General features: G+C 33.6%; 1 protein-coding gene across 2 annotated transcripts in view; it reads left to right on the forward strand.

Annotated features, from left to right (window-relative positions):
- LOC124430051 (lachesin) overlaps positions 1–21,974 on the forward strand; it is a 138,332-nt gene that overhangs the window by 102,858 nt on the left and 13,500 nt on the right. For both annotated transcript variants that reach the window (XM_046976070.1, XM_046976071.1), the window contains exons 2-5: positions 4,514–4,609; positions 15,227–15,330; positions 17,466–17,673; positions 18,100–18,255. In XM_046976070.1, coding sequence (XP_046832026.1) covers positions 4,514–4,609; positions 15,227–15,330; positions 17,466–17,673; positions 18,100–18,255 — 564 coding nt within the window. The remainder of the gene's footprint in view (positions 1–4,513; positions 4,610–15,226; positions 15,331–17,465; positions 17,674–18,099; positions 18,256–21,974) is intronic.

Raw genomic sequence — 21,974 nt, forward strand, 5'->3', positions numbered from 1 at the left:
TTTTTTTTCTTTTTTTTTCTTTTTTTTTTCTTTTTTTTTTTTTTAGCGATCGCATAACTTGAAACCTTCGTTCGTTTATGTTAACGTTGAAAATCTGGGATTATTTATTTTAATTTGTTTGACAGAGAGATGTACGCCTTAACGTGTAAATAGTATTAAAGTATATAGGACGGATTAATGTTTAGAACTTTTCATGGATAAATAAATTATCATTAATAAAAGTTATAAAAATATCTTCGAGAACTTTTGTAGACACGTTGATAATGTAATATTAAAAAAACGAAATAATAATGCATTCCTCTATAATACGTACTTCAAAATTGCGATCTCGAATCTGGTAATAACAGCAATAAATTATTAACATGTGGTAATGCAACTCTCTTATAATATTGCGATAAAGTCAGCTCGAATTTTAACTCAAACTCAGTTATATTTTTAATTCACAAAGTCAGTTTAATGCGTTAAAAAATTGTAAAGGACATGAGATAAAAACTACGCTTTTGTTTTAGTTATTTTAATGTATTTACAAGATGGATTCCAGTATCAAATGCAAAAGAAAATTGATACATTTTCATATTCATTGTTTCTTAGTGGATAAACAGGATTATATAATATAATATATTTATCAGATAAATTTATTCTTTTTGACAGTTAACATTTATTTTCGTTTGATTCATTTATTAAAGTACATTCGTACGTTACTTTATATTTTTTAACAGTTGAAAATAATTTCTCATCTTTTCTCTTCACTAATGATAAATAAATTGACATTGATATTATGTTATAAACTAATTTACAGACATCTTTCATTTTTTTTTTTTATATGTTCTTAATACATCATAAGATTTCTTTCATAATCGTATGGATGTAAAAAGATAAAAGAAAATGAATTATATAAGTATGATAAGAAAGAATAATAATAATAATTTTTAATACTACAGTTTTATGAACGAATATAATAATTTGAATTTCTTAAAAGAATTGTAGAAATATAAAGAGTTATAAGAATTAATAGAGTTAAAATATTCAAAAGAATTTAAATAATTAGATTAACATATGCATTCATATTTTACATATAATATCAGATAATTTTTGGAGCAATATTTTAAAATTTATATATATATATATATATATGTATATATATATTGGAACTAAAAGTGAATATTATTTTAATTCATCGCTTGACGAATTCGTGAAAGGAAATCTCTGCGTTTGACTGCGAATAAGTAGATAGACAGAATAGTTTAATAATATCGTTACAAATGAATTCATTTCTTGTTTGCACAGTCACCATTTTAATTTAATTGCATACAAGTGTTTAATAATACCGTAACAAATGAATTCATTTCTATTGTTAAATAATCACATCATTCTACCTTCCATTAAAGATTAAGACATTTTGGCTCACGGCTAAACTTTTATCTTACGATCTATGAAGTAAAAAAGGAAATATTCTTTTTTTTTTTTAATTCGTTGAATTTTTCATTTTCGGTAGCCTCAACGATACCACTTGAATTAGTTAAAGAACGTATTGGAAAACTTGTCGAGCAGCAAAACGAAGTGACTTGGTTAAAACGCTCCTTTGGGTTTACAAAGCTATATTAGACGTCGTTTCTACATCGTGAAACTCCTGTGGTAGGTACTGCCTAATAAACTTGCTCTCTCTCTCTCTTTCTCTCTCTTTCTCTCTCTCTCTCTCTCTCTCTCTCTCTCTCTCTCTAGAGAATTTCCATGCATTTGGGAATCATTGAACGATTTTAGATGAATAATAAATATCGATACGACTTTTAACTTAAGATAAATCATTCTTTAAAGTAGACCATCTAAAAATACATAGGATATCTTGAATCGATCGTAAACGAAATAGACACTTTTTGTCAATAAACTTGTAATCTCTAAATATATTTCCTTTTAGTTTGATTTGTGTGCTTGTGTGTATGCGTCTGCATGAGCCAAATATAAAAAAACGAAGAAAATAATCACTTTGAGTATAATAAATTATTTATGGAAAATTCTATATTTACGAATTGATTTACGAATGAATTATATCCATACGGTATTCGTACAAAAGCAATAACTAATAGTTTATGTATAGTGAATTGTTTGTTAGTAATAAAAGTTAAAGAGTGATGAATTTATGCAATTTTCGACGGTGAATAAACACGCAAAAAAAAAAAAATAATATAATGAATTACTAGGTCGAAAGAGAATACAAAATCATTGGATAAAAATTGTGAAGTTAGATTAGATCTTAGGAAATACAGTTTATATTCGAAGTTCAACGATAAAGCTTTTCTTAAATGTATACTATGTTCTACGTGAAATTAATGGACCGATAGTCCATAGTTACTAATAAAAATATAGCTATTGGACTTTTTTCTAGTTTGGCTCGAAATTTAAGATCTTGGTATAAGTTAGAAAAGATCTTTTTGAAAAATCCCATGGATTTCTCGTATGTTAAACGAAATACCAAGTTATTTGTCGTTTGACTTTTTTTTTTATACAAAAAGATTACGATCGTCGAAGCTTTAAAAGGGATGGATACCGATACAATTATATCGAAGGAATTCAATTTCTTCGAAGCTCGTTTATCGATGCTTTGATCGTCTCGCGATCCGATTCTTCCTCATTTCGACAGAAACGAAGCTACAAATCGTACGTTTCAACGAATTAGTTTGCTTACCCGACGTTTCTCGTTTTAATAGAAGAAAGAGCAATAAGGATTCCTTTCGTCTGTAGTTCTTTGGTCGAATTACTCGTACGATTCTTTGAGTACACGGATTTTAATCGAAAAAAAAAAAAAGAAAAGGAAAAAGAAGAAAAAAAAGAAAAGAAAAGAAAAGAAACATCATACATACATACGTACTTACTTATTTACGTACATATGTATACTTTTCATGTATACACGTTTAACGGTAAGTTATTTCCTTTTCCCCCGCAATGTAATTAAAATTTTCACTTTACCACGGTAGAAAACGTAAAATGGTTCCATTGGCTTTTATAAATTTACATTTCCTCGTACAATCTACTCGAGTCTACTCATAACGCAAGTAATTTTCTCCTCTGTCATCTGCGAATGTAATTATCCTCAAATTGCACCGCGGTTCGCATTTATGAGACGCACGAAGTTGTGTAACTATTGGAGAAGCGTCGACACTTGAACATCGTTAAACTCGGGACAAACGGTTTTCATATAATCCTACCGACTTTGGATAATTTCTACGACTTGCATGCACGAAAGAGGTAGGTATACGTGTAACGACAACGAGAAGACCAGAAAACTTTTTTCACTTATCGTTATTGCCACGGTAATATCGTACGGTGCCCTGTCCTGCAATAAAACGAGTTTCGATCGCGATAACGATAGTAAAATTTGGAGAAACGAAAAGGATATACTTTTTTTTCTTTTTTTCTTTTCTTTTTCCTTTTTTCTTTTTTTCTTTTCTTTTTTTTTTTTTTTTTTTTTTTCTTTTTTTCTTCGTCGAAGCAATTTCTCATTTAGCATATGATAAAATTCAATTCATATATCGTCACTCTATACATTTCGAAAATATTAAAACAATGACAAGTTTCTTTCGAATTTCTCAAAGTATATATTATATATACTATATATATATATACACGTCATCGATACAACAAGTTCTCATCCATCGTCCAATTTATCTTACCATCTTTCTCATCTTTCCGAAATGACACAACCATTCGCATTAATCAACGGAATAAAACGCCAAGGCGAAATAAAATACAGACCTATAAATCTCTTTCTTTCTTTCTTCTGCATTTTCCATCTTATTTCGTGCGATTAATCGTAAAGTTGAAGGAAAGAATCCAAAGTACAGAGAATAAGAGAGAAAGAAAAAGAGAGAGAGAGAGAGAGAGAGAGAGAAAGAGAGAGTCGCTCTATGCGAAGCTCTAGGCTATAGAAGCTCGCGAGTTTATAAGTGAAACGTTGAAATTTCACACTCGTCGGGACTCTCGCTCGGTTTTCGCGCTAAAATTACTGGCTCGTTTGGCGTCCGTGTTATGTCACGCTAACGAAACGCTATCCTCGCGGGGATGATGTACCTGAGGGATGTGAACGAAACGATATCGAGTTGCGTGACTTCCACCCCTCGATGAAAAATATCGCTCGGCTTCATTAGGAAGTTTTTATCGAGAAGGCGATTCTTTAAACGCCCACATCCCTTCTGCCACCATACTTTCTAGGTCTTTATTTCGTAAAAAAAAAAAAAAAGAAAAACAAATTACAGGACGAAATTAAAGTAATTTCTTGAAAAGAAAAGAAAAAAAAAAAAAGGGCGTGTTATGGTTTAAATTTGAAATGAAAGCTATTCTAATACGAAATGAGACAATAAATTCATTTCGATCCATTCATTTTCATGTTTTCATTTTTTTAGAAGAGAAAAAAAAAAAGAAAAAGAGAAAGAGGTCGAAGAACGAGAATGTTCGTCATTATTATGACGTCGCAATTCGATCAATCATCACATTCTAATTTCACTTTGTCTTCTTTCAGGACGACAGGAGAGAAGATTGGATATACTCGGAGATTCGACCTTGGAACATCATCGAACTGCTCGGGATGTATCGTTGGTGGATAACTACAATGACGGTGAGTGATCGAACGATCGAATCTCCCAAAAATCGCTATCGAAAGCTTCAGGATATCTCTCGGGTATCGTTCGGGTATCGAAAAAGCTCTATCTCTCTATCCCCTCCCCCTTCTCTTTCTCTCTCTCTCTCTCTCTCTCTCTCTCTCTCTCTCTCTTTTTCACTCATACACACCCTCTAACACACACTCGATGTCAGCAAATCAGATTCGCGCGGTTGCGCGTCACGCTTACTGCCGGTAGGTTTTGTTTCAACCGTTGTTATCGTTGTTGTTAAAAGCCGAAATAAATAACCAGGCCATGAGAGGATGAGGGAGGATGTTTCCGCGGGTAACGTTAATAACACTCGTGTATCTAAAGTCAGTTTGGAAAAGTCGTGAAACGGACCATTTCGTGTCGAGCTTTTCCTCGCCTCCGTTTGTTCATTTTATGTTCGAACCAGTGCATTTCTTTGTATTCTTTTTTCTTCCTTTTTTTTTTCTTTTTTTTGTTTTTTTTTTTTTATTTCCTCCGCGACGACCATCGTAGATTTTTATTTATTTAAATTCTCGAATATGCATGCGGCAGCAGAATTATAAAATAACAATGTTTAATGAAGTAAGTGCATACGCGAAAAGATTGAATTTCCTCTCATTAAATTTCATTAGAAAAATTATGATAATACAATTTTCCCTATTATTTTTGCTTCAACATTTATTTAATTAACGGTGTAATATATTTTTCTCCAAAGTTTCAATAAAAATTATTTATTACTTGTGTCAATGGGAATCCAAGTGTGGTACTTTTTATTGTAATATTTATTTTCTTTAAAATTTCTACAAAAATCATATATTATAGGAACAATAAAAGTTCGAACATAGAATTTTTCATATCAAAATTTCATGATCTAAAAATATGTATCTATAAACGTGGAATACACACATACACACACACACACACACACATATACATATACCACGCCGTTTGTTTTATCGTGCCATCATCAAAACTCTCATCGATTTGTTAGCATCCATTAGACTGTACGAACGATGGACGAGACCACGCGCACTCACAGCTATTTGGATTACGACTTTTTAGACCTTTCGCACTCCTATAACTTGAAGTTTAACGATCAGATTTACGATGACATTTACGAGGTCAGTGCACGAAGCGCCTGCGGAGACCGCTTTAATCGCATTTCGTCCATAATCTGCCTGCTGATTCGTTACGGTAGATACTCATAATTAAGTTATACTTAATCGCACTTAATGTCAAGAAAATGAAATTAAATTGAATTTTTATAATTCTTCTCTCTCTCTCTCTCTCTCTCTCCTCTCTCTTCTCTCTCTCTCTCTTTCTTTCCAGATGTCGATCCGATTAAGTTCACCTACATTAATGGCATAGATCCATCAATTTTCATGAAGAAGAAGGGGAAAAAAAGGAAACAAAGAAAAAAAAAACTCGAAAGAAAATTTATATAGATTACGTACGAAGAAAAAAAAAAAAAAAAGAGAAAAAGAATTAAAAGATAATTTCCACACTTCTTCCTCTTGGTTTCCTGTTTCTAATTTGTCGCAATTTCGAGTTGGTTTTTACGCTTCAAGAGATCTATAGTACCAAAGACTGCTTGCAAACGTACGAAAGGAGATGGAAAGGGATATCGAGAGAAAGACAGAGAGAGAGAGAGAGAGAGAGAGAGAGAAAGAGAGAGAGAGTTTCGGCTTGCAATGATTCTCTAAGTGGCCCTTCTCCTCCTCCATCCCTTCTTCTTCCTCCTCCTTCTCCTCCGCTTCCTTTCCTTCCCTTCCCTTCCCTTCCCTTCTCTTTCCTTTCCTTTCCTTTCCTTTCCCTTCAGCCCCTTTATTTGCCCGCTTCGTCGATCAATAACGGCCGCCTCCGTGATTCCAAAGCTCTTCGATGCTGGTGGAAATGGCAAAGCACCACCTTTAAGGCGCTACTACTAGCCATGATTGCGTTCCGACGTACCGAAGTTGTCGCGTGATTCATTCGTTACGACACAATACGAGCTATACTCACCTCCCTCCCTCTTTTCCCTCTATGACACTTTCTTCCTCCCTTTAGTTCTCTTTCGAAGACCGACATTTCGCGGGATAGTAAGCTTTCTTGTTCCTTCCTTATCTACTTTTATTCCTCTCCCTCCTTTCCATCCCCTATATCCCTACCTCGACCACCCCACATCACGTTAGTTCTTACTTTCCCCTATTTTCTTGATACTTACACGAGAGTATTTCCTTCTCTCTCTCTTTCTCTTTCTCTCTGTCTCTCTACTTTTTATTTTTCCTTTCTTTTCTCTCTCTCTCTCTCTCTCTCTCTCTCTCTTTTTTCTTTTCTCCTTCGAAGACGCCGTTTCATTCTTACTCTTACTGATACGCTCTTCCCTCAATCCTTCTCCCTAGTTCGTGGGATTAATCATGTGACATTGGTCGTCGGAAAAATCCTATGATAGCGGAACCTTCTCTTAAAAAAGAAAGGAAAAATTTCTTCGTATATTCGTTTCCTAAAGCCAACACACGCTTTTCTACGCTTGCCGATGTCTTTATGATAATACCAGTTATCGAGGGGTGGTGGTGGTGATGGGGGATATGCGAGATCGCATCTCCTTTCAACTTAGCATATCTATTCCATGAGATAGTATTTGGTTGAATCGTTTTAATGTAATATTATCGAACGATATTTGATCCGTTCGCTAAATAAATAATTTTTTTTTGTTTTTCTTTTTTGTTTTTTTTTTTCTTTTTTTTTCTTTTTATGAAGGAAAATTACTTATTCTTACATTGAATTATATATCATATATTTATATTAGATTTTTTTCCGTCTTTTGCTTTCTCTTTTCCTTACAAAAAATAAATGAACATTTTTATTTTCGAACGCATTTAAAGCGTCTTATATATTATTGCTGCCAATCGAGCGAAGTAACAAAGTAAGTTAATTAAACTCTGTCAAGGACGAATGAACGATGAATAATATAATGTTTACGGTTCGTTTGCGACCTAATCACCCGGATCGACCGTGTTAACGGTGCGTCACGGTAACGCAGTTTACATTTAGATAAGACAAGAGTGACGGTATTATTTCGTGGGATTCGCTATATCCGTCGTGAAGTTATCAGAATCGTAACTGCACGTTTCAGGTAATACGCTTATATAGTAATCCATTTGTATAAAATCTAGATCAACATGAAATAAGAGAATATTCATGATCGAAAGGATGTATTTCTATAAAAATACAAATTTTACAATTAATTAGGGAAAAAAAGGAAAAAAAAGATTAATTATGATATAATACAGTATTATAAAAAAAAAAAAAATAAAAAAAAAATCCTATCGGTAATATAGTTACATTAGTGTATTATATGATGTATTCGAAAACAAAAAAAAAATCCATGCTTGGATCTTAATACAGGAGACAGGATCGCAACGAAAATTGCACGCACATTCTCATGAATATTAATGAAAATTTTACAACGATAAAACCGAGTTAGTGTAGAATAAAATAGTTATTCTTAATATAATGGCAAAAAGAAAGAGAAAGAAAGAAAAAAAAAAAAGATAAAAATAAATAAATAATCGATGAATAATTTCTTTTCTCTTTTCTTTTTCTTTTTTTTTTTTTTTTTCTTTCTTTCTCTCTTTCTTTCTTTTTCTATTTACGATCATTCGCTCATAATTCAATGAAATGAGATAGAAAGGGTAAAAAGAAAAGCATGAGAAAACCAATATAGATACATATATCGAAAGTTATAAAATAGTATATCCTTATCAAAGTATCTGGGGGCGGCCAAGGGAGGGGGGGGGGGAGTGGGGGGTAGGAAAACCGTTTCGGAAACTTGTGTTTAACGGGCTCCTATCGAGCTCGTAGCCATTGGACGTAAATTGGTGAAGCGGTGAAAGTCACGGACATGTGCACGTAACGCGTTTCGAAGTGCCATTGACTGTAGAGAAGTGTAGCCAGCTAGTGAATACGTGTAAGTATGTACGATACGTAGATATGTGTACTGTTGCGATAGAAACAAGGAGAGCTGTAGGAAGAGGCTTGGGTGAAAAGAGGGATGGTGGGCAGGGAGTAGGGGGGTGGGAGGGGGAAGGGTAGTCTTCTCGGTTATCGCAGGTACTCGAATTTCGACAGGGTCTTGTTTCATGAATACGGCCGAACAATGCACTGGGAAATTCGTGGGAACGATTGGTAGGATAGACGAACGGGCGGTGAATAGTTAGTAAACGCTAAGTAACTAGCACTGTATCGGTGTGCCAAGTACATGCGTGTCGCATTCGAGAAGACCATTTCTAACTCATCCTCTTCTAACCGAGTACATCGGGTTCCAAATCTTCTCTTTATAAATCCACATATATGTACCAATGTTACCTCATGCTCGATATCCCCTTTCAAATTCAACCAATGAGGAGCTTGCTTATTTCTAAGGGGACTAAGACGAATTGTGATTTTTTTTTTCTTTTTTGTTTAATTTTGTTTTTTTCTTTTTTTTTTTTCTGTCAATAAGAAATTCACAAAATCATCATCATTCTCTTATTCGTTTCATTCTCTCTCCCTCTCTCTCTATTCTTCTTCTGTTTCTTTTCTTTCTTCTCGCGTCTGTTTTTCTTAATTTCTCGTTTTTTTTTTCTTTTTTTTTTTTTTTCCTTTTTTCATTAATCAGACGATTGTTGCGACGAGAATAGATATTATCCAACGACACGTTCCAAGTATTCCTAATATTACAATGTGGTTTTTGCATGCCATTTCGAATATTTTGCTTTCGAAATCGACTACCAGACGGAGAAAATTGAATTAGTCGCTAGCGCGTAAGTAGTTATAATTACAACCTATCTTCCTGTCTTCTTCATTCTACGTTTTTATTTTCTATCCTCCGTTCTTCCTTATCTTGTTCTCGATTTTTCCCTTTCAGACCGCCTACCTTTAAGTTTTCTTCGTACGTTGCCATGCGGTAATGATGCTCATTTCTTTTTTTTCCCCCTTTTCTTTTCTTTTCTCTTTTTTCTTTTTTTTCTTTTTTTTTGTACCACCTTAATTTCGCACCGAAGTTTCAAACTTTCGTCGAAGACAGAACCGTCGATCGCCAAGGCTTCTTCTTCTTCTTTTTCTTTTTCACTTCTTCTTCTAGTTCTTCTACTTCTACTTTTGCTCCTTCCTCCTCTGCTTCTTTTCTTAATTTCTTCGTGAGCGTCGTTTTCTTTCAGAAATCACCAACGTTCACTAGATGGTATGCAAAATTCTTTTTTATTCTTTTTTATCCTTTTCACCACGACCTTCCACCTCCCAACCCCCCCCCCGCCACTCCCTCGCTTTCTTTTTCTTTTCCCCTTCCTCTTTTCCCATTTTTTCTTTTTTCTTCTTCATTCGTCGATCATGCCTTTCTTCGTTCTTCATTCGACTATTTTATTTTTATCTTAATGAAAACCCATCCGCCAAATCGTTGGCCAAAGAATTCAAGCGAGATCGATAAAATCCCGGGGAAGAAACAAAAAGAAATAAAAAAAAAAAAAAAAGAAAAAAAACAAAGAAGAAGAAAAAGAGAAAAAAAGAAGAAGAAAATTCACGAATTTAATAAATTTGTAGGCATATATATATATATATATATATATACTTATATCCAGGTAATGTAACTTCGTAGCTACTTGACTTTTTAAAATTCCATTGTGATTTCTAAGAAAAAGAGTGCACGCGTACGAATCAGGAGCTCGAAGGCAAGGTCGAAAGAAACGCTTTGCTGGCTCTCGGATAATCTCGTGGTACGGATTATTGAGCACGTTCGTGCAACTTCTTTTCCGTTTACTGCGGCTAAACCAATAAACTTTAACTTCGTTTGAGATAAACCCTTAAGGATTTTATTCATTTACGATGGCTTTGTAAGTAAGGCATCAAATGCCATGATAAATATATACATACATACATACATACATGTATATATATATATATATATATATAAATATATATATATATATGTATGTATATGTATATATGTATATATCTTACATTGTTCTCGTTAAATTGACATCCTTTTTAGTGACCATCCAATATATTCTTCAATGTAGAAAAATATTAATATCATTCTGGCGAAGGATAAAAAATGAGATAGATAAAGAGAGAAATAGAGAGAGAGAGAGAGAGAGAGAGAGAGAGAGAGAGAGAGGAAATGAATGAAACGAACACGTTCAGTTCGTAGTTTCTAACTGACATAAAAGCCACGATGTCAAATGGTTACCCGCATTGAAACGAGTTCCGTTATCCATTTGCGAACAAAATCGGTGAAATCCCGATGGAGCTTTGAGCAAACATCAAACATATTCCTTTCTCTTTTCCTCTCTCTCTCTCTCTCTCTCTCTCTTTCTCTCTCTTTTTCTCTCATTTCTCTTTACCCTCCTCTTCCTCCCTTTTTTCATTCTATCTATCTCTACATTTCATCGGGTCATCGAAAGTTTGGTATTTTTTATCAGAAGAATATTTGACCGCAGGCGGCAGTGATACATGAACGACACCATACGTGAGGTCTTGAACGTTTCCGGTATTAGTCAAGCTTTCTCTAAGGTCGATGGAAAACTTCTTTCGACAGTTAGACGAAATGCTATAGTAAAACTATCTCGAATGTTATCTCGCACGTACGTACAATCGAAATGGCAGGTGAAAACGGCAGGTTTAACCATTGAACCGTTAACTTCTTGTACGCTTCAATGCAGTTTCGCGAATCTCCTCTCATTCAGTTCGATGTATTAACGCGTTTTACAATTCTCTAGAGCGTACGGATATATGCTTACTTTCCAAGAAAGTCGAAAATTTACTCGAGTTTTGCCCCAAAATTCGTACGAATTTGTAATATTTTCTCTCTCTCTCTCTCTCTCTCTCTCTCTTTTTCTCTGTTTGTCTCTCTTTCTCTTTCTCAAGAAAAGAAAGGAAAAGAGATAGAGATAGAGAGAAAGAGATAGGCAGAGAGAGCGAGAGAGAGAGAGAGAGAGAGAGAGAGAGAGAGAGAGAGACTTTAATATAACCGTCCTTAACGAACGAAGCGCAGATATTTACAGTTTCACAAAACTTTTAAATAGCGTCACTCCTTTCTTCCTTAAGCTTCTTGACTTAATGAAATACTCTCTGGAAGCGTCCTTGTCTTCCATAAAGAAAAAAATATAAACGGCCACGGTGTTGTTCCCTTTAGCAAACCCATTATAGCATAATTAAGATTCGAATAGTTTAATTAATATCGGTATAATCGCTCGACTTTATATAATCTTAGTTTTGATTTATTTGGATACAATCGTCGAAGAAAATTAAACGTTGTTTTGTATAATAAATGGAAAATGGAAAATAATGGATAATTTTAGATAAGGGTTCTATATCGATTATCGTATCAATTAGATGAGATATTAAACGATAATAATAATAATAATAATAATAATGTATACGATGGTTTAAATATGATTAATTCGAATTCACATAATAGTGAATTATATAGAAGTATTCGTTTTGGATCTTTCAAAGAGGTACTACGTGTCTGTTCGCAAAAAGGAGAAAAGGTAAAAATTGTTAGGAGTGATTCTAAATTCTTTAATGTATATTTCTTTTTCTTATTCCTTTTTTTTTTTCGTCGATTTTTTTAACAAAAATCTAAGCCACGATATATCTATATCATAAATAATAAAATAGATTAATTAACGAATAATTCATATCAAGAAAAAATCGTCAATTTAGAAAACTTAAATTTATTAGTCTTTTTATGGCCGACCTCTAACCTAGATACGATATAAATACGATATATATCTTAATTCATTGCAGTTGATTACTTCACTTCGTGTATTTTATATATTTATACTCTAACTGCAAAATATGGTATGAGTATAAATGATAGAAATTTTTCTGTAATATTTTCATATTATATTTATTGTTTTTATTAATGTAAATATCAACTTTTATATATAAACGTATGAAAGAATCTTCAATGGAATTTTCATTCATTATTAGCGAGAATAGTTCAATTTCTATTCGTATCACTTCCCTGGTCATATTTTATATATACAGCTGCTCATGTTTTATTCGTACTTCGTATTAGCTCAGTATTTCTTGTTTTTTTTTTTATTTTTTTTCTTTTTTTTTTCGTATTTCCTTTCAAAGCGTAGACAAATACATCGTCATCCATTATAATCTACGTCTATATATATATCCTTAAAAGTGGGAAAAAAATCCTTCTATTATTATATCCTCGTAACATGTAACAAAAAAGAAGTCGTCGTCTTTCATTAGAATGTCAGAGGATATAATAAATATTTTTAGATTTCTATTACTATATCTTTCGGTTCAAACAAATCTCAAGATTCTTATTATTCTGAAGTAGAGTAAAGAAAAATTCATAGCCTTTTATAGATATTTTGGTGATACACGAAAGAGATACTTTCATGTAGGGCAATGAATTTTTGAGCATAACCATTGTCAGATAAAAACAACGAGAGCAATGTTACAAGTCGAACGTATGTAATCTTCGTAAATGAAAGCGGTGTAATATTCTTTTTGAATATTAGCAAACAGGACGACAATATCATCATCGTACGATGTTTAAACGTAGAGTTTATCTCTGAATAAAATTATACATAACAATGTTACAAGAGTTTAACTATATTAACTATTCTTCTTCAAAGAAGTCATATCTGTTAAGTCAGCACTATTAAGAACAATCGCTTTACAAGAGTCAGTATAGTAGAATCCAAAGTTCTTCATAGAAGAGATATCTCGATGCAAACATGGTAGGATCATAGGTATCTTAGATCTATAGTTAAAGAAAATGGTAGCACTTGTATTACATGAAACTGAATTTGTATTCATCAAGGAACGACTATCGCGTTCATGTTTAAACGATGACGTAGAATTAAAGCTTTGGGTATATCGTTGTATTATACTCGTTATCCAAAATACTGAGAATACTGGAGTCACGTTAGTGACACGTTATACGTAAGCAACAGACCTGTGAGCAACAGCACGCGGCTTCGCTTTAATCAAAGCTTGTTAATCAGTTTGATAACGACTTTCGAGCGACGTGCTTATGAATTCCGACGGGCTCCAACGGTCTATCTCTCATTATCATTAATGCATTGTGCGTAGATAGAACCGAGCGTACGGAAAATTAATTATTCATTCAGAATTCTCCAGGATGTTTATTTAATATAACGCAGACAGGTGCATAAAATTCGTGGCCAGTTCGTTCTGTTTACTGGTTGACGGGTTTCGATGAGGATGAGAAGGAAGGATCATACCAATAACATTCGATTTTGATGAACACAATTCATTCGCTTCATTTATTTTCCCTATGAGCTATTATAGATGAATTTATTTCGTTATACTTGAGAGAAGGATATTTGTTACGAGTAAATTTAATGTTCGTACGTAAATACGTATATGATTTCATTGTAATTTATATTAAAAGAGAGCCTGGAGATCTTGCATTTGGAAATTTCAATTTGAAACGGCTTTTAGTTGATTAATTACGACTACGTTATAATCCAACGTGATCACTATACTGGAAAGCGTTATCTTCGAAATCTTTATGAGTCATATGTAATACCCAGTGCACGTCATCTGTCGTTCCTATTGCAAAATATAAATATTTTTCTTGTGGATTAAATTAATTAATTAAAATAATAGAATTTCATTGAAATGATTGTAAAAATGTCGTTAATATCGATAATTGAACGGAGATATATCTTTAAACGACATATTGTTTTTAACATCGATTCGAGAATCAAAATCAAATCTATATACATTAATATAAATTATTTATTATATATTTGTCGACATTTGAATTTATTTCTTTTAATTTTTTTCTTAGTTCGTCAAAGTTATAACAAAAAATGATACATTTAAAGAAATATTTTCCTTTCCTTTTCTTTCCAATAGCGTTCATATTTCGATCGGTCGTTTGTCAAAAAGGAACTCTTCATTACACGTTACCGGTACAATCTCGAGAATAGAATATGCGGACATAGAAACGGCAATTAACAAGCTGAACTGTTTATATAATAAAGCACGGAGGACTTAATTAACGTAACTCTCTTACCGTGGTACTGGTCGTTCTCTTAAAAAAGAAATAAAAGTAACCAAAGCTTTTCACAAAGCTCGTTGTACCTGTTCTTCTTTCAAGTCCTTTTTTCTCCCTCTCCTACAGTCGGCCATCTTATCCGACGAATTTCTTTTCTTACTTCCATGTTCTTTCCTTTTTCTCCTCGGCTTTTTCTTCATGCCTATAAATAATTCAAGATGCTTGATGCGTAATAAAGACATTAGAGAATCTAAAAGTCCCTAAGGATGCTTCGTGGTTCAACTTTTCGAAACTCATTATGCCTTACGGCACATAATGATTCGAAAGTATCTTTCACGAGAGAAAATCTTAAATCTTCGATATAACGATAACGAATAATTCTCTCATCGTCTCTTCTTCTCTATACAAATAGAAAGAAAAAAAAAAAAAAAAAAAAAAGATATAGAAATAAACGACAACGGAGAGAGATGGGGAAATGTCTCCTTCATTACGAAGTAACAACGATGTTTCTTTCTTTCTTTTTTTTTTTTTGTTTTTTTTTTTTATTTTTTTTTTATTTTTTTTTTTTCTTTTCTTTTCTTTTCAGATCCAAGATTTCCAAGGTTCGCGGAGGAAATACAAAATGTGACCGTCAGCGTGGGACGCGATGCACTCTTGGCATGCATCGTGGATAATCTTCAAACTTATAAAGTAAGTCTCATGTTTCTCATCTTCTTTGTATAGAAAGTAATTATTTCAATGTAATATAAATTAAAAAAAAATATATATATATATATATATAAATTAAAATTGATATTGAAGATTTAACGATTAGGAATATGCTAGATATTTGTATGACTAAGATAGAATAATTATCGAATTATCCTTAACCATAGCTCCGATAGGGGAGACAAGTGAGAAAGGGACGCTCGAGAACAATGGAAGATATTAATGAAAATATTTCCATGGCTACGGTTCGCGTACTGCGAATTGGATGCCGTTATTTCCTTCATCTCCGACAAGGCGTTTGCATAATTGCTTCATTTTCCTTCAGTTAATTGAGATCTGACAACAATAGAATAAATTGATAGCATTCATCACATAGAGAGTCTTAGAAAAGATTTATGAGTTAAATTAATATATATGTATATATATATATATTTTTTTTTGTTTTGCTTTCAACGAATAAATTCGTATTCATTTAGTCGAAAAGTTACGTCTTTTTGATGTGATAGAAAAAAATCGTTTTATTCGTAACATTAATTTCTTATCGCGTCATTACTTTACTACCAATCGAGAAAAGCCGGCTGATCCGATTGGACGGTCGAACGATTTTGCAAATCGTTTGCCGGACGAAAGCGCTTCGGAAATGCGATCCCCGAATCGTTTCGATAAAAGCATCGAGCCGCGGGATTCATTTTCCTCTACTTTCTCGTCAACGATATTCGAGGATAACGTGGATGACATCGCCGCTCGTACTACGTTTCGAGTGACTAAACTTGACGTTTATAGTTACGTAGTTGTTGTAAATTATTATTAAGGTATAGAATAACATAAGGTAACTCGAACGTATGCTAAAATAAAAGAAAAAAGAAAAAAAAAGAAGAAACAAACTATCCTTTTTCCCTAGATGAGATCTCTTTTTTTTTTTTTTTTTTTTTTTATAATTTCACTGGCATAAGAGAAAAAGAAAGGAGAGAAAAAAGAAAAGACAAGAAAAGAAAATGCAATAATTATCTTCTCGTGCCTTTTTGTTTTTTCTCTTTTTTTTTCTCTTTTTTTTTCTGCGAAAAACTCATTCTCGTAATGTTTTAAATTCTTGAAACACCAAGCGAATGAAAATTTCACTTCTCTTATATATAATAAAATATTAATTTAAATAAATAATATGTTTATAAAATGCAATTAGGGGTAGAACGTATAAATTATTAAAATTCCTTAGTCGTGTGCGCGACTTTCAAGTCACGTTTTTTGCTCTCAATATTAAAAACAAAGTTATATATTCAAGAACACAGCAGACCCATTTTCACTTTTATAAAATATGAATATAAAACTTCTTTGGAAAGAAACCCTTATATATTATCTCATAGCAAAACATAGACCTCATTCTGTTTTTATCGTACCGAAGATGCGTTAAAGAAAGTAAAAGAGTGAACGTTGAATCATCTTTCTATATCGATTCGAGATAAATGCACCTTTTAGATTGCCAGTCTATGTAATCCCGATGATGTTTTTTCCTACGATTCTTCATTGCGACACTTCACGAGCTGCGAACTGATCGATCTAAAAACGCTTTTTCACGTATTAAAACATTTATCGTTCGATTCGTGACATTATCTTGTACTTTACTAACGATAACTTCATAAAGTTGTTGCATCTAACGTGAGCTAGCAATGTTTTCGAAATGGAAAACATTTTTAAAATGGACATTCTTTTCGATCAATTTTACGAAAAAGTATTTCCATTGCACCGGTTTATCATTTCTTCTTTCTCTCTCACTCTCTCTCTCTCTCTCTCTCTCTCTCTCTCTCTTCGTCTTTGTCTTTCTTTTTCAAACTAAGAATGTTTCCTCGTTTGTCTAATAGGAAAATTACAATCGACGTTCTCTCCTTTCGATTTAATTTTATTGTAGCAAATTTTTTTTTATTACCAGTGAATACGCAAACATTTCTTCGTCTTGCTGTTTCTCTCTCTTTCTCTTTTTCTTTATCTTTCTCTATCTTCCGTTTTTTCTCCCCTTTCTATTTTATAAACACGAGAAATAGAAATTTATTCACGAATAAAGTCAAGCTATTTTCTATAGACTGTATTCACGAACGAGTCTTTGCGCTATAACGTGTTTTCAGGTGGCTTGGGTACGGGTCGATACTCAAACGATATTGTCGATCCACCAAAATGTGATTACCCAGAACCCACGGATCTCTCTATCGTACAACGACCATCGCTCGTGGTATCTTCATATAAAGAAAACGCAGGAGAGCGATCGTGGATGGTACATGTGTCAAGTGAACACAGACCCTATGAGATATAGGCAGGGTTATGTACAAGTTGTCGGTAAGATCGATTTTATGATAGCATGACGTCACTCAATGCGAATGAATTTTCTTACATAAATATTCCCTTCCTCCTGCCTTTTTAATTTCCGTTTTTATCTCGTGCATGTATCTAACATATTTAATATTTGATTTACGGAATCTGTCAATTTGAACGAATATCTAAATAATTTTATATGCTCAAAGTAAAAGAATAGTCGGATATTAATTTTTTACATTGAGTTTGATTGATGCAACGTCCTGAACTAATGTCGATATGATGGATTTCGGTTAAGAAAAAAAAAAAAAAACAAAAAAAACAAAAAAACAAAACAAAAAAAAAAGAAAAGAAAAAAAGGAAAATCGATGTCCTTAAATCTAATATTAATTTATCATAGGTTTCTACTATGATCCAAACGTTCGAATAATAAAAGTATTTATTTTGTAGTACCACCATCGATCATTGACAAGGATACCAGTACGGACATGGTTGTAAGGGAAGCAACAAATGTGACGTTGACCTGTAAAGCGAAAGGTTATCCTGCCCCTTACGTCATGTGGCGACGGGCCGATGGCAAGAGCATAAACTACGATGGCAAGATCGGTGAGTTCTCGATCACGATTAATTAAGCATGATCTTCATTGATGATACGTACCACTGGCCATGGCTATCGTTCGATGATTTTCGGCGCTCTTGGTAAGTTGGACATCGTGCGGAGGGGTAGGGAGGCGTATAGAGCAATAACCTCCACTCGATAACAACGAGGCTTCCGCTGTACGCACGTAACTACACTCAAATGGAGAATGACGTTCGTGGTTGGACGGATGCGTTCGGTGTAAATTAAACCATTACGGATCAGGAATTAGGAACTGACACTGGGTTCTATTTTAACAAGGACGACGTATAATACCGAAACGTGTACTATTGGTTGCAATCGTCATCGTCATCGTCACCGTTTCCAAACCATTCGCGAAGAGGATGAGCAAGGACGCAGAAATTGCTCGTTTAGATCACGTGATAAGTTTCCAATAAATGAACGAATCCTTGGGGTTAGGACGCTTCATTGGGCAATTGAAAACTCGAAGATATCGTGGCAGAGATACCGAACCGAGAGAGAAAATGATCGAACAATTAAGAGGGCAGACTGTGTTTATCGAGATTAAGATTTAATCGAGCATCCTACGAAGTTCACTTTTAAGCCGGATCGAAAGTCAGAAAGAGGATTGCAACGAGAGAACAATACCGAACGTCTGTTAATCCAATCTTAGTGAACGAACGAAAGTTGAAAGTGTCGATGGATATAATCTAAAACAGATATTAACGTTAAGATAAAAATCAATCGAATTGATAACGTTCTCATTAATGTGAAGACGCCTATCGAGGTTATCTAATGAAAATTTGAAATGACTATGATATTTATTGAAACTTTAATTAATACGATTATTTGATGAAATAATTAAAATTCAATGGGAACAAGTAACTAACTAAAAACGAACGAGTAATCTAAAGTACATTGATAATAAAGGAAATAGAGGTTAATAGAAAACGAGATTAAGATTTAATACTATCGGGGATATAATATACTCACGTTAGTCGTTCGTCATTTCGATCGACCTAGAAACCTTTCGAATTGGAACATTCGACGTTAGACATAATCGAGCGAACGTACCTAATCGAGAAGGCTCTTGGAGAACGCAAGGCGTGGCACTTCGATCGAGCTCATCAAGAAACGTTCGAGCGAACGAAAGAGATTCTCCTATAAATAATGGACGTTCTCCTTAATTCTGAAACGTAACGTCAGACCTTGTCCATTCATAGACTAGTCGACTTTCATCTCGATCGATGCTAATTACTCTCTTAATTACTTGCTATGAGAAAAGTTGTGAATTATCTACGAAGAAAGCTATAACGGAAAGCTTACTTACGAGATATATAACGAGGAAAGGTGAGATTCTTGGCTATACGTTTCTAGATTTTTCAAGGATTTATTAAGAATATCGGATAAAAATTGGATTTAATTTCTACTTCAATTGAAATTTTTATTTCTTTCGAAAACTAAAGGCAAAATCCAAAAGATCATTGTGCTTATAGAGAAAAATCTCGTGAAACTCGAATTTTCCGTATCTCCGAGTTAACCGAGCTGTTCTGTATCGTTTATACAAACGATACTGATAAATATTTATGTCATGGAACGTTGTTCGGTGTGGAAGAATGTCGTTTCGCGGTTTTCTTCGAGTACGGTAAGCGCGTTCTCAAACGATTATGCGACTTCCTTAGGGAATCGTTAGGTCGGGACTATAAACGCGCTTCATTATCGACTTGCTTTAAGTGCCGTTTTATAAATGCACGGAAATGGAAGGTTAGCTGTTTCATGTTCTATGAATTAATCGGCTTGAGTTGGAAAATAATTTTCGTTAATGTTGAATCTCGCAAAAGTAATTTCGAAAAGTTAATAATTACATTATTAAAAATGAGAGATCGATAATTGAATATTCAAGGAAATAATATAAATATATTAAATAAAAAACAAATCGATAACTCGATATTACACAATACTATGATATATCTAAATTATATCATTATACTATGTAACATTGTGATTATTTATCAGCGTACGTGTTCGTATCTTTACGCGTTTACATTAATAATAATACTCTAATTGATCACAAAAAAAGAAAAAGAAAAAAACGTATTTACAGAATGTACACACATTGTGATTTATTTTTCATCTATATTTTTTAATATAACATTTATCAATGATTTTCTCTTGAGGAAGAGAATTATTTCAAAGATATCATTTTAAGGGACGTATTATATATCATGCTCTTAGATTATAAGGATTAGAAAGGCGATTTAACCAAGTTCAAGTTCGAGTAACACGATTTATCGAAGGATGCCGAGGCACGTCCTTTCGGACAAGCAATCGCGTTGCTTCGAAGCTCTAGGGAGTTGACGAGGACTAAGATAGAACCCAAGTAAGTACGAGATGTACGGCCTAAGCCTCAGCTCTTTTTTTTCCTTTCTTTTTTTTTTCTATTCCTCTTTTTTCTTTCTTCGTTGGATAGTCCCAGGACGATAGGACGGTGTCGTACTCGTCGCTACGTGAAAGGTGTCGGAAGCGTGTCGACTCTTTTAGCTCTGCTAACTCGAACTATGCTTCGCTCCATTCCCTCGATGATCCTTTCCATCTAGTAGTCCGGCTTTACCTGCTCTCGAGAAAAATGAAGAAAAAAGGAACGACAAAGAGATGGAACGCGAAAGAAAGATAGATAGACAGAAAGAAAGGTAAGAAGGAAGGAAGGAAAAAAGGAAGAAAGAAAAAAAGAAAAAGGAAGGAAGAAAGAAAACGAGAGAGAGAGAGAGAGAGAGAGAGAGAGAGAGAGAGATGAGAAAACTAATCGAATTTAACGAAACTATCACGAAAAGACAGCGGGGATGGATCGATCGAAAAGATTGTAGTAAGAGAAGGAAAACGGATGAGAAGGTAAGAAAGGTGGATGAACGCGAATGGAGACGAACACTACCTGCACCTGTAGACGTCCAAGAGATTTAGGTCGGACCGGACACGATCCTCACTGGCACAAAGTCGACAAATGGCGAATGAAACGGTCCAACGATTTCGAGCAAAATAGATAAAGAAACAAATAAACGGATGATCGAGTGAAAAGGTAGAAAGGGATGTTACAGAAGATAAATGGTTTTTTTTTGGGATGCTCATTGATCTTATCTTCCACTTTTCTTCGCGATTATATAGATACAGGATCGGTCCATGGACGAAAGGTATTTTCTAAGAGTTCGTACGAACTAAAGTATAGAATTATCTTGAATAATAAAAATAAAAAAAAATATATATATATATATATATATATATATATAATAACAAATAAGAAATAGATTTTAAGTGAATGAATAAGTAAGTAAGTAAGTAAGTAAGCAATTAACCAGATGGATCACCTTCATAACAAATGGAACATTGGAAACAATGCAAAAATAAAAAGATCGTCCATCTGTATTTAAAAGAAAAAAAAAAAAAAAAACAATCTTAAGAAGAAGAAGAATAAAAGTTAAAACAGTTGATGAACTTAAAAGGAAATGAAAGAACCTCGACAATTCTTAATACGATCGTTCATGAGACATAAATATAACGTTGGAGTAACTCGCGATATCGGGATTTAAAGAAAAAGAAAGATAGAGAACGTGTAAAGGAGAAAGGAAGATAAGAAAAAGAAGAAGAAAAGAAAGAAGAAGAAGAAGAAGAAAAAGAAGAAATGTGGAAAGAAGGAAAAAAGAAAGGTGAAGCGACGGCGAGGAGGGGAGGGGGT

This window comes from Vespa crabro, chromosome 17, assembly GCF_910589235.1.
Source record: "Vespa crabro chromosome 17, iyVesCrab1.2, whole genome shotgun sequence".
Lineage (NCBI taxonomy): Eukaryota > Metazoa > Arthropoda > Insecta > Hymenoptera > Vespidae > Vespa > Vespa crabro.